We start from the raw sequence: 22,845 nt of genomic DNA, 5'->3' as shown, positions 1-22,845 counted from the left end.
TTTTTTTTTTTTTTTTTCTAATTAAAAAAAAACCAAACTGTGTTTCTTTTTAAAATGAAGGCATGACTGGTTACATAAAAACTCCTTTCCTCTGCTACACACTTGATAGACATCCATAATATTCAGATTACTTAAATAAAAATCAGTGTGGTTTGCATATACAGTTAAGGTTTCTTGGGCAATCTTAACCTCGCCCTGTGGTGATACCCTAAAAATAACAAAGAGGACTTGATGAAAACAGGGTAGTGTAATCTGCAGCCCCAACTGTTAATGTCCTATTAATTGTACTTCCATACTTATAACCTGGTTTTAAGGCTGAATTAAGGCTATTTGGACAATCCTAGTTGCTCATCCCTTTCAACCTTAATTTGATTTCTGGATTTTGGGGCATAATTGGAACACCTTAATTTTAACATATTTTATGTTAAGTTACTGATACACTCTTACCCTTCACTCAGTATGAATGCAGTTTTTGTCTGCAAGGACTTGTCGCTGTTGAGCTGTAGGAATTTTAGATGCAGGTTTTTTAGTTTCCTTCATCCCTGCATTGCCATAAACATCCACAGTCTCTAGCTCCTTCCTTTGCCCTGTCTTGGGATCTTCAATGTCCCAGTTTGGATAGTTAAAGTGAGAGTCTAGACACCTCTCTGTGGTACATTCTTGCCATAGCACAATAGTTGGAAGAGGTTTCAGCTTGGAGATGTGTCCATAGCATAACTCTTCCAACCTCCGCTGGGATGCATGCAATGGTTCTTCTGTCCTCCAACTAGGCTGTAGGATTTGGGATTACTGATAACAACCGTGGCAATCTCAGTTTCATGACTCAGATTTTTGACATAAATTCCAGCATTAAATGTGAAAGGACCATTGCATTTATATCTTATTGGTTCTCTCTGATATGCCTAGAAAGTTGTCATTAAAGTATGAGAGAGAAGCTTAGATCCTGAACTTCCTCTTTGGCTAGTATAATACTGATGAGAACTTAATATAGCAAAAATGCAATGCTTATCTATTAATAGTTTCTTTTTGTTTTCTCCACACCAGACCCTGCACCATTCCTACTTTTTAGCCATGGAAATGCCATCTTTAGAATTGACACTGAAGGGACCAATCATGAAAGATTGGTGGCTGATACTGGTCAGTCAACACTTATGGATTTTCATTATACAGAAGAGAAATTGTATTGGGTAGACTCTGAAAGGCGATTACTTCAAAGAATTCATCTAAATGGCACAAAACCAGAGGTAAAGTAATCAGTTCTCTGGAGTTCTCCGAGTTAATAGGCATAAAACCTTCTATGGAAACCACCTGTTCTTTAGGTATAATTCTGCCATTCCTGTTCACTGATTAGCACTTCAGATTTATTTAATAGTTTTTGCCGTCATAATAGTTATGGTCCTGAGTCTAGGCTGTTTACCGGCATTCATAGTTCATTTAGTATTTTCTGTGGATCAAGCGAAGAGGAGTTAAAAATGAAGGAGAGGAAATTCAGACAAACTAAAGCTTTGAAGACAATAATGTTTCTATCAGTTTTAAATTAATCCCTGGCATTATGGAAGTTTGTCTTCCAGATTACTGTAACTCAAACTGGCACAAATGGTATGAGAAGAATGTGCTTGAATTCCTACTCATTTTTTTCTCAAACCTTTTATCGGTTTCTATGGTTGCATAAATGCTTCTTTTGGCACTTCATCCTTTTTTCAGAAAAAGCTGCGCAGTTCATCGCATCTGGCTGATTAGGAAGGACAGACAGGCTCTTGTGGCTGAACTGTAATGCCGTGAGAGCCTTCTTTTGTTTGAGAGAGATGCCAATGCTCATGTACCCATGTGGAGTCTTCACTGATGTATTTTACCCTGATGTATTTTAAGGATCAGAGTCCAGAAACAGTGTGTTAGGAAGTCTTCCATCTGTAACAGTACAGCTCTAGGTACTTCTCAGTGTGCTAAATGCAAGAAACTGTAGCTAAAAGATTAGTCCAGTGTATTTCTCATGGAGAACAGTTTCATGTTACACAGGGCGTCACTCAGTTCAGAAGGGGTATGTGTAAGTATGTAGACCAAATGGAAGTCATTAAAGAATGAGAAATATCTACAGGTCTGAGAGAAAATGAACCAAGTGAAGAAATTAAATGAGAAGCTTCAGTCTGGCACTTTATTCCCTCTATTGAAAGTCAAGTTTAGGGTAACCGTTAGGATGATTCTTGTCAACTTTTTTGTTTGTTTGTTTACAGAGACTGTGTTACATAGACAAAGGTATTTCAGGATTTGCTGTTGACTGGATAAATCAAGACATTCTCTGGGCCAATAAACAGAAATCAACCATAGAAGCCACAGACATGAATGGGAAGAAACGCCGAGTTCTTCTAAGAGATGTTGGTCGTCCCACAAAGATTATCATTGATGCTGAACAAAGGTAATTTTAACTAGGTTAGTAATTTCATTGAAATTAACTCAAAATATGCAAAGTACTTGCAGTTTATGCAAAGATTGTGGTTTATAGACTGCTGCGCTAGTCTGTGCATAGTGTATTGTCTATACTACAATACCTGCTTGAACTTTGACAAGAGAGGATAAAGGATTAATAAGCATGTAAGAGATAAATAGAGAAGTGCGTGAGAAAAACCCACTAAAGTCTAATGCAGAATCTGACCTCTTGGTCATTAGGGAAAATTTTGCTAGTGAGGAGAGCTGAGGAAAAAGAGGCAATGCTGGTTCTTTTTCAAAGACATCAAAGTTTCAGGGCAGCAGAAAGCAGGATTGAAGTAGGAAGGAGAACGATGCCTGCAAATTCTGGGTGCCCCTTGTGCCCCAAAGCTGGTACACTTGGAATATAAAGTGATATGTTTTCTGAAAAAAAGTCCAATTAGTTTTACCTGTTTCCCTTGTCTGTCAGTTGCCCTGAATACTGGTTCTGAATCTACTGTTTTCTACTTTGTGTCACTAGTAATTTGACCTTCATAAAGATTCGTTCAGCTTCAAGCAATTTACACTGAGAACCATGTTCACATAAGAGATTTGGCCTCCTCAGAAGTTATCAATATGAATTGTCACAGTGCTAATTTCTCTTTACACATAAACCCCTTTCATTAATGTTGAAAAAATAAAAGCTTGAGGAGACTTTGAGATATTTTTGTTTTGTACAGCAAAAGTGTGTTTTTGTTGACACTTTTGATTTTCAGTAATGTTGCTCAGCAGTCTGTGAAACTATTTCAATATTAAGGCCTATGCGTCCTTTCCTAGTACACTTATACATAAACCAATCCTCTGATGCTAGTAGCATTACTAGTATTCTTTGGAGTCTTGTCATTTAAGTAGGATTTAAAGGCCTGAACATCAGCCTATATATTTTTTTTAATTTGCTTTTGAATGTAGTATTCACCAGTCTTCGAAATATTCACAAGTTCTCAAACCCACTGTCAAGAGCCATCAAAATGCATGTTACAGATGGCATTATAGGGATATATTTGTTGAATTTATGTGAAAGTCTGGGGAGACTCAAGTGCATATATTCACCTAGGTGTGATTCACCATGCATAAAAGCTTACTCATGTGCTTACAGGGAGGCCAGTGAGTCAGTAATAAGCTGTAAAGAAAGTAGACTCCAAAAAGTCTAACATCATTTTTATGCTCTATGGCAATTTGCTTTCATGAAAACTGAGGGCTCTATTTTTAGTGAGAAGTGAATTCAACCTTCAGTATGTTTATGTGCGCAGGTATAAACATGAACTAAACTTGATATTATCTTCCTTCAAATGTGTGCAACTCTTAAGTAAGTAAGGTCAATGAGATATACCCTAATAACTGTTTTTCTCAAAAGATATGTCTGAATATTAGCAGAGATAGGATTATTTAAGTAGCAATAATATAACTATTGCTACAAGATTGATTTATTTTTTTAAATGGTGTTTAGAAATGCTGAAAAATAATGATTAAGACTAAAGAAAAATAGAGGGCAAATACATTAGAGCCAGTTTCTAATCTTCATTCTACTTCTGTCTTCCTGTTTGTTCTTATCATATCCTGTCCCTACAGTGATTTGCTAAAGTTATGCATAAAGACTATAACAACCTTTGTTTCTTGGTTTCCTTGTCTGTAAAAAGTGACTCCTACCATTTGCCCAAACTTACAGAGTAGTGATGTTTCTTAAATAACAGGTGCTATAGAAATGCAAGCAGGTATTAATAAAGTATTTTAAAATGACAGTGTAAAATTGGGCTGTTCTGGAGACATGCACTCACCTATACATTAATAACCTATGATAACTGTAGGCTATGTAACAGTGAGGAAAACCTGTGAGGCAGGGGATGATTATTCCCACTGATTTAGTATAATATCTTACCAGTGGGATCTAATTCATTCTGGGGCCTTTACCAAATTATTAATATAAACATAGTAAAGTTGACTTTATGCTACATTGTAGCATATAAATTCTGCAGTTTTGTGAAGACAAGGCAAAATGATTATGCTTCTTGGAATTTTTGTGCATAAGAAACCCAAGCAAAGAACCTAAATCCAAACATTCAAAAATACATGAATGAGGGATAACTTGCTATTTTGGAAGAACTGTTGTTAACCTTAGTCACATTGGTAAATCTGGGTTCTGATCCATTAATAACTTGATATATAAGTAGCTTCAGTGCATAACTGTTCTGAGTATTGGAGCTGTATTTCCACTGTGTCTTAATTTAATAACAGCATAGTCTGGCTGCTATAACCAGCAGGAAGGTAGAAAGAAATGAGAACAAGAATGGAAATAGTATTTTTAAGTACTTGAATGATGTGTTCAACTAGAGTTTCTGGAGAGAGACTCCTCCCCAGAGGGAGAGGGAATGCAGATCTGCCTCAAAGACGTGCCTTTCCCCAGGTTTGCAAGAATTCCTCGTAGATTTGAGAGGTTATTTGTTTCCTTCTCTGACCGCATGGCCAAACAGAGCAGAGAGACAGACAGTAGTGCTTTGCGGTTAAGCTGGGCTGATTCCTGCTTGACCTACATGAGAGAAATTTCTAATATGTCATTGCTTCCTGAACAGAGTTATACAGTCTCTGATAGAAACATATTTGTTAAAATAAGAAAACAACTGTAACAAAACATGTGGTAACTTTGCTTCTGTTCAGCAGACAATGCTTTGTTGTCAAAAATTATTTCCATTCTTAATAGAGCTATGTTAAGGGAAGAGGTATATGGAGCTTCCCTGAAATAGGTGAGGACATATTAAGGAAGCCTCTTGTTTTATTACTAGTTTTGGTTCTGAAAGCGCTGAGAAATTCTGTATACAGGAGCAACTAAACAAGGAGTGTGTAGCAGTGATGTGATCTTGCAAATTTTTTTGTTTGTTTGGGTTGGTTGGTTTGTTTGTTTGTTTTCAAAACATGTCTCTCTCCCCTGCAGGCTATTATTTTGGTCTTCAGATGGTACAGTTTCCAGCATACACCGAGTGTCCCTCAGTGGAAGTGATGTGAGAAATGTTTTAAGAACAACAGAAAGAATAAAGGCTATCTCACTAGATTTGGTTGACACAAGGCTCTACTGGATCCAATATGACCACAGGAAAGAGATTTCCCATATTGCGTCATGCAACTATGATGGAGGAGCTGTTCGTTTGCTCAAAAACTCTGTCCGGTGAGTATTCCTGAGTTTGTCAGAAAAACCCCACTCATTTCCAGGGGATGCATTTAAGATCTCTTCCTCATTCCCCCTTTATTTTGTCAGTTCATAACCCAATAAGGAGTATAAAGTGTAGTGCAAGTGGCCTGTAACTGTAAATCTAAAACTACTGATAACAAAATGGAAAAAAATCACTTTTGTAAGGGTAATAGTGGCACTCAGTACTCTCCATCTTCCAAGCTTTTAGCAAATGATAACTTCTTAACTATTAGCAGATGATAACTGCCTTAGAAATCCTCTCTGAGTGTGTATTAGTAGACTTTTTCTGCAGATAAAGAATAAAAAAAAAAAAATTAAATCGTTTGTCCAAGGTCACAGTGGGTGAGCTCAGGTGTCTGAGCTGTACTCAAGAGACTGAGCTAGATCAGGTCTTTCCTATCCTCTAAGCCTGTTGTCCTCCTTAGCTGCCAGGCAGGGAGGCTCAAGCCTGTGCTCAGGCTCTCCAGCAAACATCATCAGATGTGGTGAAGACTGTCCTACCCAACAGGTTGTCCAGTTTGCATTTATTTCTTGCAACTCTGCAGGTTTTTAAGTGCTGGGTTATTTGGGAATGACTCTGGCACCCCATTGATTCTCATATATATAAAATAATGTTATATATATATATATATATATAAAAGAATACAGAGAAAGGTCATTTAAAGTGAACTTGACTGAACTAGGCGCTCAGAAAATGTGTAAGTAAATATATAGGGATCAGGTAATGTAGCACTTTGTGTTATTTCCCTTTGTTGTAGACATCAATTGCTTGGTATGTCTCTCTTTGCTGAGCATCTGTACTATTCAGAGTTGAAATCTGGTATGATATGGAGAGCCAACAAGTATACTGGAAAAGTTGTAGTCACAATTAGCCTGAAGCCATCATTTTTTCCACCAGTGGAGATAAAAGTGGTACATCCATTTAAACAGCCAGGTGCAAGAACAGATTCTCAGGATTTTGGTAAGTAAACTAATGATACACTTGTATGTGCGAGAATAATAATGTTATACACTCTGATTTTTCACAGTAACAGCTCTCTTCAGCAAAATTTCATGCCTTGGTGAAGTCAAGGAAAAAGTTTTCCTTTAACTTCAGTGATCCACAACCCCACTTGGTGTTTGTAACTCCAGCTGGAATACCAGGCTGGAAGTGTGCTGAACGTGAACTGCTCATTTCAATAAGCTGAATACACATGAAGATAAACGTGATTTTCTCCTTCTCTTCTCTTTGGTTACTGAAAGATGTTTTTATACTTTCCTGCTAAATGCACAAAGCATACAGCTTTTTAATCTTCCATGGAGATTATCTTCATCAAATGTCTGCTCCTTTCTGGAAGTTTTATTCTAATGTACATCTAAACCTCTCCAATTATTATGGCACTGAAGGATTTTAAGTGCATAGTATGTCCTACAAGTAATACTGTAGATGTCTCACTTTTGCTGTGAAATGGCTGGATTAAGAGTCAGCCTGTCTTAGACAAACTTGAAGTTGCCATAGTAACTATGAAATAGGAGCCTTGGGTCTCTTTAGTTGATATCAGTTGCAGCCTACGGTATGAAGTGTTCATGTTGCTGCCTTTCACTCTGGATCGGAAAATGAGGGTAGTTGACTACGGATTGCTCACCCTCCTCGAGGATTCCTGCTGAGGCAGTAGGAAGTGAGGGGTGTCCAGGGGAAATAATGTCTTGTTCACGGATCTCTGGAAAGCAGACATAGGGTATTCTTGGTTTAAAGGAATAGCTTTTGTCACCAGTTTTTCTTGGATATGAACAACTGAGCAAATTTATGTGTTGCAGAACTCCCAAGGGAAAGATGGCCCTGTGTTCCCAAAAGGTATAGGTGATATAAAGACATTTGAATGAAATAGTGGTGTTTTGTATGAGCAAGATGAAGCTGTAAATATTTCTCTTGAACCATTTCTAAATATCTACTATAAAATAAACTTTGTCTTTCTTCATGCCTGCCAAGATCTTTTTAGGGTACCGTACTGTCTCTCCTTCCTGAAGCCTGGTCTGAGTGGGAAAATCAAAATTTTCAAGGGAACTTTCCCCTTCAAATGCTTTGTTTGCCGTGCAAATAGCTGTTGAGATGCAGAAGAGAAATTGTTCCTGGAAATCAAGTTTATACTTGCAAACACAGGGAGCCTTCATTCAGAGACAATACCTGTTCTGTGCATCTCTCATGGAAAACAGTCATCCTGGCAAACAGAAACATTTTTTCAGCTGATACCTTTGGTGCTCTCACACAGAATAACTAGGGAAGGATAAGTCTGTGGAGCAGGCAGTGGTATGTCCACACATCTCAGGATTGTTACAATGAGATTTGGAAGGTCTCATGAGGCCTCCTTGGGTGTCTGTCACCATGTCTGCATACGCATGAAGACGAAGAGGAAGAAACAATTACCAAGCAAAGTAGTTCATGATAGTGGTGGTCTCTTGAACCTCAGGGGCTATCAGTTGTGTTACTTATGCCCTCTCCATGAGAGTGTGTAGCATAATTTCATTGACTGTGGGCACTTAGCTTTTATTCTTCTTTTGGAAGATAAACTCCACTTCTTCCACCAGAATACTCTGCTTTCTGGTGTTTCTCTTTCCACTGGAAAAAAAGGATTTCCCCAACTTTATTAATAAATAAACCACAGGTGTTTTTAAAAGCTTTGCACTATATACTCATATATTTCCAATCTATTTAGTAAATTTTTATATGACAGTAAGTGTTATCAGCAGAAGGCTTTTTTTTTTTTTTTTTTTTTTAAATTTCAAATACATTCTTGTAAAAACATCTGGGAAGTGATAGAGTAGAAATAAGCTTAATGGGCTGAATCCAGATGATCCTTTTTGACTTTGCATGTATGCTGCTTGACTTATCCAGTGCAAGAACTGGGATGAAAGGAGTACTAATGAGCCTGGAGTACAAATGAGATTTATAGCTGATCTTACAACTGAGAAGCCTGGAGATAAAAGCATACCTAGACTAATTGGATGCTTTGTACAAGCTAAGAAAGTGTATGGTGCAATGTAGTGCCAGCTGTGAATTACCAGACCTTCTTTAAAGCAGATAGCAAGTGAGTTTCTTCAGACGAAAAGGGAACTGATGAGCTCAACTGACATGATTTGATTTTTTACTGGAATATGGATTATTTACATTACTACTTTAATTTCTCATGTCCCCTCGTCCCTTTCTCTTTCAAAACACTTTCCTGGATTGGTCAGGGCCAGTAAGTACAGAGAAGAGCATTAATTCAGCTATGGATTTGGTATAACCCCACACAACAACTTTAGTACAGCAGTATCTGGAAGATGACCTCTAATTTACTTCAACTCTCTTTAACAGCTAACCCTAGATTTAGTGACAGTATATGTATTCATAAATGACTGATGGAATGTTCTTCACACTTATTTACCTTAAAATCTCAAAGACTGCCTCTGGAACTTTTTAAAGTATCTTCTTTGACAGATTAATGATATCCAGTACACTTAGGTTATTTTTTTAGAGGAATTTTGTTGTGTTTCTTTCCAGTGTAAGATATGAGCATGAGCATCAGGCTATTTTCTGAGAACACCCATTTCCATAGAAGAAAAGTGATGGGGGGGGGGGAACCCCACAAAACCCAAACCAACTAGAAAGTTTCTTTCGTAACGGTTGTTCTTCCAGAACACATTACCTTAAAAACTTTGTGATTCATAATTTAATCACCATTTACTTTAAGTTTTGAAATGTGATTTTTTTTTTGCATATTGATTTGACAATATCAAGTTCTAATAATTATTCTCTTAAAGAAGAATTTCTTCTTGAGATTGCCCAAATGGCAAAATTATTGTTTCTGTTATTTCTCCTGTAACTCCCAAGTGTCTTAGATCTCATTAGACCAATAATGGTACAAGAAAGGGACAACCAACCAGCAACAGTGACAAGCATAAGATGCAGCCTAGAATGTGGTCTTGTTTCTGGTTTGTATTTTGTGATTGCATGTACATGCACTTTTGTCATTCTAATGAGTTCTATATTTGAAGATTAGACACTCCACTACTGTATGTCCTGATTCAGTTGCAGCAAGGACAAAGATTAAGGATCCTGTTCAAAACTATTTCTACAAAAAGAGAGGCTCAGCCAAAACTGTCAGATTCAAATCTCTCAAAAGCTAATGTGCTTAATAACACAAATAATATCCATCTAGTCATCCATTCATAATTTTTCATTTAGTGATACAAATTTTGTTAGAAAAGAATTAATCAGCTTGATACAAGTAAGTGCAGTGTTGATTTCAGCCAAGCTGAAGTATCTGTCTGGAAATTATTTCAGTCTTTTACAGATGTGATCTGTCATTCCACCAAATGGCTGGCATATTCTCTGTTGTGGCTAACAGAAGACTAAATGTCAAACTTAATTATTATGCTGTTTTTCATCTCTTGGAATTTAGGGTGTGAATTCGAAGTAGCACGTGAAAATTGTTCATATACAAACTTTGCCTGTATGAGCCCTTGATTTCTTATATATTACACAGACAGCACAGGGCAAAGACAGTGTGTGTGGGTGGTTGCACAGCTACACTCAGTAGCAGCAGCTCCTCTATTCTTAGCTTGGGAAGGGGGCAGGCAACCCCAGAAGAAGATTAGGAAGATTAGAAGAAATAGTAATAGTTTGGAAGGCAAAAATAAAACCATGAGTGTTGCATATCTGCAAAAACACCACCAACAGAAGGTATCTGAGCACAGGCATGAGGACCTGCAAATCATTCCCATGGAAAAGTTTAGTTGAATATTTGCCTTTTTGTGTGAAGCAGGAGAAGTAGGAAGGTTTCTGGGGATCTGTTGGGTTCTTTTTTCCACTTCCTTTGAAGAAACTTATATCTTGTTGGACATCAGAAACATTCTGAGTTTTAAATCTGAGTTCAAGATTTGTATTTCTCAGAGTCAGAAAGCAGGATCCACTCCAATACAAAGATGCTCTAAACTACACCAATTTTTTTTGTCCAAATGAAACGTATGACCATTATGATTTGTCAAAGCTATTTTTTGTTAAATAACATGAGACTTGAGCACTGCTTTGTGCTAATAATGCCCAGTCTTTGTATGCTTTCTCTCTTTTTAATCTCTCTTCTCTGTCTTTTTGCATGTGTGCTCTCTCTCTGCCACTGTCTTCTTGCTGAGTGTTTTACAGAGCCTGGCAACATGTAATACTGTGCAGTACTGGTGGCATGTGAAGCCTGCTACACAAGGTTTTTCCTTTCATAGTCACTATAGGCAGGCACCCAAACCAAACCATCCCCTACTTCAGGCTCTGTCTGGATCTGCTTGTGCTGACACAGAGATATAAATGATCATTCACATAGCCCTACTCTTAGTCTTCCAAGTACTTTACTTTTTGTAGTGAGTTTTTGGCCTGATTTTACTAATAGAAAATAATAGAATTTTTTTATTAGTAAAAAGTTCCTTGGGTTGAGCAAGAACTGCTGAGAAGAAGACATATCACTGAGCAGATTTGCTCAAAATAGTTTCTCCTTGAAGTTTGATATGATAAGAACAAGAACTCCATTACATTTACACTACATTTGTTCTTCCAGAAAAAGAAACCTGTGATTTGAACAAAGAAAAGTGCAGAAGAAAAATCTGCAGGCCAGACTCAAGGACCCATCGGTGTAAATGTTCTAGTGGCTTTATTTTAAGTCGAAATAAGCAGTTTTGTGAAGGTAATTATGTGAATCTCCTATCAGCTTTATTCCATCAGATGAACAAATTCTTCTGTTCTTTTACTTTATTCATATCTTGAGTATGAAAAACCACCCTGAGGTCTTAAAAATTCCAGTTGTGCATTTCAGTTTTGTATCCTTCCAGGTTCCGAAATAGTCTAAAGGAGACCTATGAAAATGTCACAAGTGTTACTCTTGCAAGAAATTTTGGTTTTAGCCTGAGTGGTTAGAGGAGCTTCAGATAAGTAGACATGCTTATGGGTACTTATTTAATTTTCAAATAAAAATTAAAACAGATATATCACCAAAGGTGAAACACTGAAAAATCCTGCAACAAGATGGTTGTCTTTCAAAAAAGACACAAATTCTTAACATGCTTCTAAATGTTTTAATCTGGATTGTTTTAATAAAAATCTAACCTCAGTATAAATAATAGTTAACATATCACTTTTAGAAGCATCTTCACTACACGACCAGATATGAAAAGACATAAAGGCATCAAAATTCCTAGCTTACAGAATTTACACACCTGCCAGAGCAACAGCCATCCAGTTTTCAGGAAATTCACCAGGACTGTTTTCTGAATTTCAGCCTCTAAACCACTTCTGTGTTTTGAGAGTTTTACTTGAGTCATGTTGGGGGCAAACTTTTAAAAATAATTTTTGTTTGAAGGAAGTGTCTAGTATACATTTTTTTGGGTGCAGACAGGATGTAAATGGCACCGGAGTCTGTATGGGAAGGGATACTTTTGAATGTCCTCTGGACATGTAGGCTGGATAAGTGCAGCCTGAGTAGGCTTTACTAGAAGGTTTTTAAAGCTTATTTAAATAAGGTCTGCAAACTTGCTTTTTTATCATTTATTAGGACCAACATATTTTTGTAAAATGAATGGGAAAAAAAGGTACTTCTTGAAGACTCTTAGTTTGTTTCATTAATCTAATTCCCTGAGACTGGTTGATGATGTTATTCTGACAGCACGTGCTTCTTTTGGTAGATATCAATGAATGTGGCTTCTGGAATCATGGCTGTACTTTGGGCTGTGTGAACATCCCCGGTTCTTATTATTGCACCTGCCCAAGAGGCTTTGTTCTGCTGCCTGATAGGAAAACATGTCATGGTAAGTAGCAGTAATACATAAACACTTTGAATATCATAATGGAAAGGATCCTCATTTAACACTGGAATGGTTGACAGTTTTGTGTGTTGCCTTGCTCACTTCCAATCCCTTATTATGTAAACAGGATCAGCTTAAACTGAGCGAACCAAACTCAGATGTCATGTTTAAGGAAGTGTAAGTTACACGTGAAAAAAAAAAAAAAAAAAAAAAAAGAGTCAGATCTCCAGAGAGATGTCTTCGCTCAGATGAGGCTCTGTGATGCATTCTAGGTGGATAAGCAGATATATAATTTTAAATGTTGTCTCTGAATTTGGCTCACTCTGGTTATCCTGCATAAGAATTCACACAGTCTTTGAATAAGCAGCTTACAGCATCATCTTTTTTTTTTCTTCAGATAAGGGTTGATAGCATTGCTAATGTGCATCACATTACTGAGATTAGATGCATGTGCATCTGTTCACAATCAATAAGACACACAGAAGTACGCATGAAGTTATTTATTCTGGGGATCTGCTGCACCTGTGGTGGTTTTTTTCTTTTACCAATTGAATTATATATAAGAAGTATGCTTGAGAGAACTTATTCATATAACATACCTACGTAAAGCAAGAATTCCTCTGAAGTTGGATGAATGTGAATAAACTAAATACAGAGAACAGATAAATGAAGGTAAAAAAAAATATCTGTCTGTCAGTAGGCTTCAAGGACCATATCTTAGTCATAGTAAGAGTCAGAGGTGAAGGGTTTTTTTTCTCCTTTTATGAAGCACTGATTCAGTCTATAAATGAATTGTGTTTTTCTAAAGTAAGCCTAGAACATAAAATGTAAAATGCATCCAAATTTTGAGGTCTTGGGATATTCCTAGTCACTTTTCTATTTCATAATGAAGCGAAACATAGAAAAAAGTCCTTCTACCTTTTTTTCCATGGAAATAAAACTTTGGTATATGCCCCAAGAAGTGCCAGTGCACACCAATGAGTTCAGTCTGAATCATGGCAGGATTAGGACCTAGGGTATATTAAATATCACTACTACAGAGTAAATGTAGCCATAGAGTCTAACAGTCTCTAGCCATCAGTCTATCTATTTTAGACCTCCAAGAGTCACTTCTCCCTCTCTATTAAGAGGGAGCCAGAAGCAGGATTCAGTGACGAAAATGTGGGGGTCCAGTGTGCATGTGACAGCTGCAGAAGGCAGCCAGATGTGACAGACCTGCCAGAGGCTATTGGGAGGTGGGATATACTTTTCTGTCCAAAACAACACTTAGACACTGTGCAACTCAGTCCTACTCTGGATAACTAGCTTGAACTATATGCCTCCATTTTGAGCGGCTTAAATTAGGTAGAAAATAATGTTTTTCTAACACAGGCTAGGGATGCAGCATGGACAGTATAACTGCTTAACTACTGCAGCACAAGGCAGATGTGTCACCAGCTACGCAACTTGAGAGAAAGAGGGATGCAAGGTGAGAAGTCCACATGCTGACCAGACATTTTGATGCTTTGTCCTTGAAGTCCTTTATGAAACTCTTCATCTAAAGCCACAAGCTGTGGTCAGAAAGAAACACAAGATCAGTTTCTTGACCGTCTTCACTGTGCTTAAGGGTTTGGAACAATCCAGTCCAGAGTGCAGTTGCCCTGGAGAGGCAATGTTTGCAACAGCTATGCACCCTTTAAGCCAGTGTATGCAGCTGATTCAAAGAAGCAGCTGTGGGAAACTTGCATTAGTTCCAGTCTTCCAGTGGGTGTTGCCATATGGCACTAGAATTGGCATAAAGAGATGCAGCACTGCAATACAGAAGGTGAAAGAAGCATATCCTGTGAGATTGAATTAAAGAAATATTTAAAAAAATGTTGGCACTCCAACAATTATAATGGAAAGGAAAGCTGTTGCCAGGTCCTCACATAGTTTTTCCGCTAAAACTTCAAAAGTTGCCACTAAGGAACACAGCTTTATTTCTGGAAGGTTCATCTCCTGTTTTCATTGTAACCCTTGGAGTAGTAGGAAAGAAGTTTTTACTCATTCTCTTTGTGTTTTATACTTATTCTTTCAGGATAACTTGTAGTCTTCAAAACCTGATCTATTTTTGATGAAATGTAAAAAAAGAAAGTTTTCTAAATTATTTCTATTTTGATAATACATCTTCATAAAATTTTGGAAAATTTAAAGCTGATCAATATACTGGCTTAGGACCAAGCAATTTTGATTTTCTCCTTTGCTATAATTAGGAGAAGGTGGGAAAGAAAATTGGAAAAAAACCCCAAAAGAAACCACAGAAGGACCACAGAAGTGTTGTACTCTCAACATCATACCTTTATTTTTTTGTCTTTTTTCTTTCTTTTTTTTTTTAATTTTGGTACATAAGAAAGTGTTAAAATCTCTTTTGGGGAGCCTAGTAAAAATTTTTATCATCATTTAAGATTATTTTTTTTCCTCTTTAAATTACTGTAGAGCTAATTTCCTGTACAAGTAATGACACCGAATGTAGCCATGGTTGCCTTCAAACATCTAGAGGGCCTGTTTGTTTTTGTCCTGAAGGATCTTTACTCAAAATGGATGGCAAAGCATGCACAGGTAAGTAACATTTTTTCTAGATGTAGTGACTGCCAAACTCTGTTTATTCTTGGCACTGACAGCCAGAAGTGAATGAAGGCATTTTACTCTCATTTTACACAGCTATAAATGATTGTACAAGACAGGAAGCAATGGAATGTCAGGTGCTTTGGGTGCTGAGATGAGCAATATTTATCTTCAGTTATTAATAGATTTTTCTTAGCAGCAACATCCAATGTTTGCAGGACAAATTCTTCTGTTTGTCAGCACAGATCAAGACATCTGCCAGATGTTTGTTGCAGGAGACATCTAAAATTTGTATTTGAGGGGAAATATAGGTATAAAATTAGGGCTTGTGTGAAATCTGGTGATTACTTTATTGACATTGTGCAACCCAACTTTAGAGCCACTCTAACTTACAGAAATTTCATCTAATTACCCCAAACCGGAATTTTTTCAGTGAGAATATTTGAAGCTGCTTATACCCACTAATCTGTCATTTCCCATTCCATCAGGCTTTCCAAATTCAAGGGATTATAGCTCTTGAAGTGTAGCTTTTGAGTTTTAGGGATTGAGATAGCTCCATTAATGTCAGCCTTTACACTTTGAAAAATCCCCTTCCCCTTTTACATCCCTTACATATTGTGGACTGTACTGTATAGATAGATTCAGTCAGTGTTGCTGTTTTGGTAGGGACACTCCACTAAGTAAGCTCAGGTTGGCTTTGAGGCTATAACCGTTGTACAGCCCCAAGAAGAAAGTATAGCGCTTTTTTTTTTTTGGTATGAAATCTTGCTTTGCTGTATTAAAAAGCATCAGTTCACCATCCTAGCCTAGTTAACTTCTGGGGAGACAATGGCATTAATTTGCTGTTTCTTTGCATGGAGTGCAAAGTCTAATAAGATTTGTTACTCTTTGTAGATGGGATGAGCTTTGAATGGGAGAAAGAATTATCTGAAATAACGAACACATGGAAGCCCTCTTCCTATATACCACCCCTCCACCCCCTGATCCTGTGTTGTGAATTTTCATGAAAAAAAATCTGGAAGAAGTTTCAATTACTTTGCTTTCACTTGACTAGACTTCTGCTTCCAACAGGAGGCCTTTCAGTAAATCTATCAGTCACTGAGGTGCTTTGCACTGTAAAAATCCTAACCAGAGTGAATTGTTCTCTTACTTATAACTCTGATTTTTTTTGTTTGTTTGTTGTGTTTGGTTTTTTTTTTTCTTAGAGTGGAAAAGTTAAATTTTTCAAATGTTCTGTTTAAGGTTGTACATCTCCAGACAATGGTGGCTGTAGTCAGATATGTTCTTCTTTAAGCCCATTCTCCTGGGAGTGTGCTTGTTTTCCTGGATATAAGCTTCAGCGAGACAGAAAGCACTGCACTGCCATAGGTCAGTATCTTGGTGTGCTTGCATGTTTCTGCCCATAGAAGCAAAACCATTTTAGAGACCTTTAGAGTGGATTGCATAATTGGGATCCATCTTTGTACTGGTTTTAGGTTACTTTGTGAAAATTGGGAAGTATTAGTTGTTTGGAAAAAATAACCTATTTTGGGAACATACCAGAATGAGCGCCAGTTTATGGTTCAGTCTCCCTCACAGAAAATTCAGTCTGTTGTCCAACTTCTGCATTTCACTGTGGGCTCCCATACTGCAGAGGGCTATCTGCAGTATTCAGGTTTTTGTGCCTTCATATAAATGTGGGTGTAGTTTCTGCCCAGTGAAAGAACTGGGGTTGAGGTGTCTACATTTTGAGAACAGGGCAAGAAATAGCCTGTTGAAGGATCTTCCCTACAAGGATATTTCCCCCCCTCGGTCCCAGGAAGCCCAGGTATTTGATGTGCGTGTTTGGATTTCAGATCCTTCTGTTTCTTCTGAGAAAAGGGCAGACCCTGGTGAACAGTAAGGAGTAAGCAGTTGCATGTGAGAGAGGAGGAAAGAGAAATTTGTGATTTGTTTCAAGAATTAAGCAAAAGCTTTATTTTTTGGAGGATTGCATTTTTCTTGCTTTTACCATGACAGGCTTCTCATGCAAAAGACAAGTGTCCTGGCATTTATGGTGATGCTGTGAAATGCAGAGGGAAGGTTGTCTTGAGGCTAACACAGTGTGAAATGCAGCAGGGCTAGTGACTGCCTTTATCACAAATTCTGGGCAAGGCACTGATGCTGAGAACCTATATTTACATTTACCTTTCATTTCTGAGGCAAGTGGAATGTAGCACAAAGGCCTTAATTTCTTTGTGCTCCTGTTCCTCATTTTTTCTTCTACTGTTATTTACTTACAGTGTTAGTCAGGTACTAATGCAGACTAGGGATCACTTTGAATCAAGTGGCATTAATGTATGTGCAAATTTTCATCAACAGGTCCGAAACCGTTTTTGTTATTTGCAAATGGCCAAGATATCCGCCAGATCGGTTTTGATGGAACAGATTATGCAAGTTTACTTGACTGGCAGATGGGAATAGTTTTAGCACTAGACTCTGACCCGGTGGAAAATAAGGTAAGGCATTAAAAATGAGAGGATTTTGAAGTGTTGCAAGGACAAATGGATTTGGCTTCCACGTGCCTTAACCTTTCTGCTGTCAGTGATCCAGATTACATGTTGATGCTGCTCATCGTTCTGTGGTCTGTCCAGGAGCACAACTGGTAAAGGATGCTAAAGACTAGTTGAAGAATTTCATCCTTTACTTACTGAGTGAATGTGCTTTGCACATTGACATGGCTAGTTCACAGAGAATTTGGATTTCTAAATTCACTTCAGACATGATTTCAATTTCAAAGAACTTTTGTGTGATTGATAGCTTTCTCCTAAATTTCCATACTGTTTTCTGGAAATATATTGTGGTTTGGTTTTTTGTTTTGTTTTGTTTTTTCACTCGGTAGCTGTAAAAGCATCTTTTTTTCCCTGTACAGCTACCTCCCATAATCCCTACTAAATATAAGAGTAATCTTAACGAGAATTAGTTCCCATGTCCTGTCATTGTTAAACAAAACTGCTGAACACTCGCTGGTTTATCGCTCTTATGAAATGTATTGCTCATATTACAAGATATTGCTGTTGAAAACAGGAGTCTTCTCTGCATAAAGAGCTGTTTGTGTGGCTGCATCCCAGTGCTCCACTCCTTGCCTGCAGAGTTTGAAAGAACAGGACTTCAGCTGTGCTTTGCTAAACCTTCTCTGACAGATAGCTGTTTTTTTCCCATGGTGAGACTTATTTGCACTGTAGAAGTGTTACAAAAAGATACTGGATGGTACAGTGAAAGCTGACGAGGAGCTCGCTTAAGTTACTGGAAATGTCTCAAGGCCTGAATGAACACAGCTAAACAAATGAGAATGTTACCAGATCTGCGCTACAGGAGAATCGTTTCAGGTGCTGCTGGAACATCTCCACTTGCTCCTGAACTAGGGCCCTGCTGTGGAACTAGCAGTTGTTCTGTGCTGTGCGGAACGTCAATCAGCGGCACCGGTGACACTGGGCGCGCACCTGTCCCGCTCCTGCGGGGAGCTGCGCAGGACGGCGGCGAGGGGACCCGCCGTGGGCCAGCCAGGCTGCCTGCCTGCAGCGCTCTGGTCCGGGCAGCACGGAACTGGGGTGGAGGTGAATTAGGCCAGAATCACTCTGTGATTCACTGTGTGAATTTGCTGGTTTAATAGTAGAGGCCTCTCTCCTGCTTTGTTCAGTCTCATGGTTAGCATGCAAACCAAGTTATTTGTTTTGTTATTACCAGCTGCAAAGAAAGCCTCTGCATTGCTTTGCATATGCTTCTGCCGTGCAGAGTTTGGCTCCCTCTGGATGTGAAATACCAGACAATTTTTCTTCCTTTTCTTGGAAAACACAAACTTCGTTTACCCACGAGCAAAGAACTTTTACTTTGACCCAAAACAGAGATGCCTCTTTTGGAAATGTTAGAGCCCTAAACAATAGACAACTGGTAAAGAAATAAGTGCAGGTTGAAAGAGTTAAAAAATAGAAGCAAATTATATAACTCCTTTTACTTTCCCAGCTCCTTGACACATATACCACTCTCTTCTCCCTGCTCCTCCCTTTTTAAACTGAGCAGTCAGTGAAATGATAACATGCTTCTTTTTGCCTACTCCTACTTTTGCTTCCTCAACTGTGCTTCATGTGAGGTAGCTGCTGCCTGAAACAAAAACACAGGATATTCAGCGGGCTGTATATAGGGCAACCAGGATTTACAGCTAAGCACAAGCTGCCTGTGGAAGTCATCCTGGTTGAAGGATAAGTGTTTTTTTATTTGATCAGGGATCACAGGTTACCTATGCAGCTTTTTGTGAATAAGCAGTTCAGGGAACTTTCAAGATTAAAAAGTTATTTTAGAAGTGGAACTATTAGACAAGGGAAATAGAGCAGAAAGTGAAATAGGAACTAATAACACCTTATCTGTTCTTTCTTCACAGATTTACTTTGCCCACACTGCCTTGAAATGGATAGAACGAGCTAATCTGGATGGCTCAAATCGTGAAAAAGTTATTCATGAAGCCATAGATATACCTGAAGGCCTTGCTGTGGACTGGATTAACCGTAAATTGTATTGGACAGACAGAGGGTACATGCTCCATAGTGCATTTATGTTGAAGCATGCCATAAAATATTTGGAATACATGATTGGTGATACAGAAATAGCTAAGATACCACTCTAAATTCAGTAATGCTTCACATTCTGATTGGGTAGCTGTAATCTCAAGTATATACAGTTGGAAGGTTTTTTTTAAAATTGAAATGCTGAAAGTTCACTTTGAGTCTGATATTGTATTTTTATCTTTGTCTTTCCAAGAAGCAAGGGTTTGGACTCGGTTTCAAGGAATCCAAAGCATGTACTGACACATGTATGTATGTGCACACATGCATGTGAATATATATGTATACACTTGTATTTATATAAATACACTGCACGTATAGGTGTATCTATAAACACACACACACACACACACACATATATATATATATATATAAAGGTGAGTATTACTGCACTGAGTACATCTTGGGCAGAAGTCAACACTGTTGACAGTTACCATCATGCCCCTTTAAGCTAACGGAGAGGTTTTATCAATTACCTCTGACAAAACAGGAATGACCACTGGTAGACAATATAACTTTGGACTTCAGCTGATACCTAAACTTACATGCAGAGAGAAACAAAATTGACCTTTGGTGAAAAGGCAGTGTCGGATCAGAACACATAATGAAGACTTCTTAAAGACCAGTCATGATGTTTCAGTATGACCCATAATTTATTAGTCAGTAAAAAGTGGTTTTCAATGTTCAGATCACCATCATTCTCCCTTTTAAATATGCTGCTAATCCACTTCCTTGCTATCAGCTACAATCTTGTATACATGGTTGTTCTGTACAAATACGCCCATGTATCTTGTGAAATGGGAAACTGTGGTGCTTGTCTCTGGAACACAAGAGTCAAGGGTGAAGCTGTGAATTTGTATGTGCCACTTCCTTCTCACTCACTGCATTTACCTATTGGTATTCCACATTTACATGAATATATTTCTCCTTCCATCTCTGTGTGGCCTTTCTTTGCAGGCTCAGATAGGCATGGAAGGCTGTAGGCTTGCTTTCAGGTAGAGGCTGGTATTTGTTTGGTAAGGTGAAGTTTGTAGCAATGAGTACATTTTTCTGGAAAAAAGTCCGATTGGGAGACTGGTGATGTAGATTCTATACTTCACTCTGCCATAGATTTTATGAGTGATCATAAGGACCTTCACTTCATTCTTTCCTGTAAAGTAGATATAATACGTAAAATGCTTGGTGATTTCTGGATGAAAAATGCTATCTGAAAGTACTGTTTTAAAAAAGTCTGAATCCATTGGATAATGCCATTCAGTTAGGAACTTGTTTTCCTCCTGAAGCCCTTTAAAGCTAATGTTTCTCTATTAGTGATCATACTTCCAACTCATTATTTACCCAAAAAAAGAGAACTTCATGTCTCCTTCAGAGCAGCAGGTATTTTATCATCCTGCCCTGGACCAGATAATGAGGCTGTAACGTGAATTACTTGTTGATAAAACAGCTAGACATCCCACATCAGCAGGATTATTTCCTGTCATTGTAAAGTTATTTATTACAGTTTTGTGCTAAACTAAAGCAATGCAAAAACTTAGTAGATTCTGCCTGAGAAGGTAATTAAAAAGATATCAGGGAGGACCTAACAGTGCTCTGTGTGTTGCAGGAAGGCATGCCTGGAAAGGAGCAATCTGAATGGAATGCAAAGAAAAATGATCATCTGGGAGGATATCTCCCAGCCCCGAGGGATTGCCATTCACCCATTTGCTAAGTAAGGAGTGATAAATGCAGTTAACTGTGTAATTCCTGGGGAGGATTTTAAAAATGAGCATGCCAGCCTTGTCCTTTTGGCAGTCAAAAAGTGCATTATGCTCGTGTTAGGATAGTCATTGCTTTGCAGAGTTGTGTGAAATGCAATTTTTTATTACTGGCTTTCTTTTGTGAGTTGGGATGTGTTCATTTCTCATACAGATTTTAAAAAATACCAGAAACATTAACGATACTGTATGCAGTTTAAGCTAAAGAAAGGTAAGAGCAACTGAAGTCGCCCTGACAGCTGTAAGCACCACACTGTAAACTTTGATGGTTCCAGAACTATTAATATGAAGCAGGTAGTCACTTTTAACCAATGGTGCTTGCAGATGATTTTTTGGGGCTGTGTTTCAGTTTCTGTTGTTGTGGAGATTTGTTGATTTAAATGCACCTTATATCTTCTTACCGAGTGCTAAGATGATCATGGGAGTTTTGGATGTTTAAGTTCTTGATGGAATTCTGGCCATTTTAATCAATGGCAAAGCCCCACTGATTTCAGTCAATATGCCTGTAAGTAGGATGATTTTAAAACTGTTGATTTTTATAATTTTTTTGGATGTTCATATCCTGCTATGACTAAGTACTGATGAATGAAGCAGAGTTGAGGAAGGTGTTTTGTTAGCTTCACTCTGGACATAAAAGAACTGAAAGCATTTTTCAGCACAAGTTGAGTGTGGTAGATACATTTTTCAGGAAAACTTTTAAGAACAGGTAGATTCAGGGGGATTACTTATTAGAATTGTTGGTAGACTCAAAGGTGACAAGGGGAAAGGGAGCGGGGAACGTTACTAAAGCCTTCCTTATTAGAAGGTTAATGGTGAAAGGAGGAACAGATATTATAGCAATGTCCATAATTGTAAAATTCGTATTAAAGAGGGATCTGAGACACAATTAAGACTATTGAAAATACTGATCCCTGCATTTGCTACAGAAAAACTTCTCATGTAAATAAAGCTAAGTGAGTCTGTGGGTTATTTCAGTAATCCTGACAGAGGCAGCTGATGCCTGGGATTACTGGAGTCCAAACTTCAGAAGTAATTTGTGGTTTTGGCTATCCCCATTTTGAGCTGCCATCTAGCACTGTCTGTTCATGGAAAAGAGTATGCACTCAGTGAGTAACACAGGACTCAGAGGGAGACCCTGACAATCACGATTTTATTAGAAGAAGAGGCTGGGCCTGATACTGGTTTATTTTTTAAAACAGAAATAACCTGAGCACTCTTGCTTGTTTTCCGTGGGTGGTAGGTAATTTTGGTTCCATTTGTGCATTGTTCCACCCTTGTTTAGACAAGGGGCTGGCTAATGCATTGTCTTCTGTTGTCTGGGTTTGCTAAACTGCTATCAGCAGACATGTAGAAAACGCAAAAAGCAGATATGAAGGGTTGGCAGTTAGCATAGGTGGGAGATGTTTTTCAAAGGTTTTGTGCCAATGGAGTGGGGATTCTGCATAAATCCCAGTGTAATCACCTGGAGTCTTATGGCAAGTGT

At 38.1% G+C, this 22,845-nt stretch overlaps 1 protein-coding gene across 2 annotated transcripts in view; it reads left to right on the top strand.

Moving 5' to 3' along the window:
- EGF (epidermal growth factor) overlaps nucleotides 1-22,845 on the top strand; it is a 58,799-nt gene that overhangs the window by 12,519 nt on the left and 23,435 nt on the right. For both annotated transcript variants that reach the window (XM_026848005.1, XM_026848007.1), the window contains 11 exons: nucleotides 1,045-1,244; nucleotides 2,232-2,413; nucleotides 5,390-5,620; nucleotides 6,403-6,605; nucleotides 11,209-11,334; nucleotides 12,329-12,451; nucleotides 14,903-15,025; nucleotides 16,274-16,399; nucleotides 17,372-17,508; nucleotides 19,428-19,576; nucleotides 21,212-21,316. In XM_026848005.1, the coding sequence (XP_026703806.1) occupies nucleotides 1,045-1,244; nucleotides 2,232-2,413; nucleotides 5,390-5,620; nucleotides 6,403-6,605; nucleotides 11,209-11,334; nucleotides 12,329-12,451; nucleotides 14,903-15,025; nucleotides 16,274-16,399; nucleotides 17,372-17,508; nucleotides 19,428-19,576; nucleotides 21,212-21,316 (1,705 nt within the window). The remainder of the gene's footprint in view (nucleotides 1-1,044; nucleotides 1,245-2,231; nucleotides 2,414-5,389; nucleotides 5,621-6,402; nucleotides 6,606-11,208; nucleotides 11,335-12,328; nucleotides 12,452-14,902; nucleotides 15,026-16,273; nucleotides 16,400-17,371; nucleotides 17,509-19,427; nucleotides 19,577-21,211; nucleotides 21,317-22,845) is intronic.

The sequence above is a fragment of the Athene cunicularia genome (assembly GCF_003259725.1).
Source record: "Athene cunicularia isolate RWA chromosome 4 unlocalized genomic scaffold, athCun1 chr4_part2, whole genome shotgun sequence".
NCBI lineage: Eukaryota > Metazoa > Chordata > Aves > Strigiformes > Strigidae > Athene > Athene cunicularia.
This window is presented reverse-complemented; position numbering and strand designations above follow the sequence as displayed.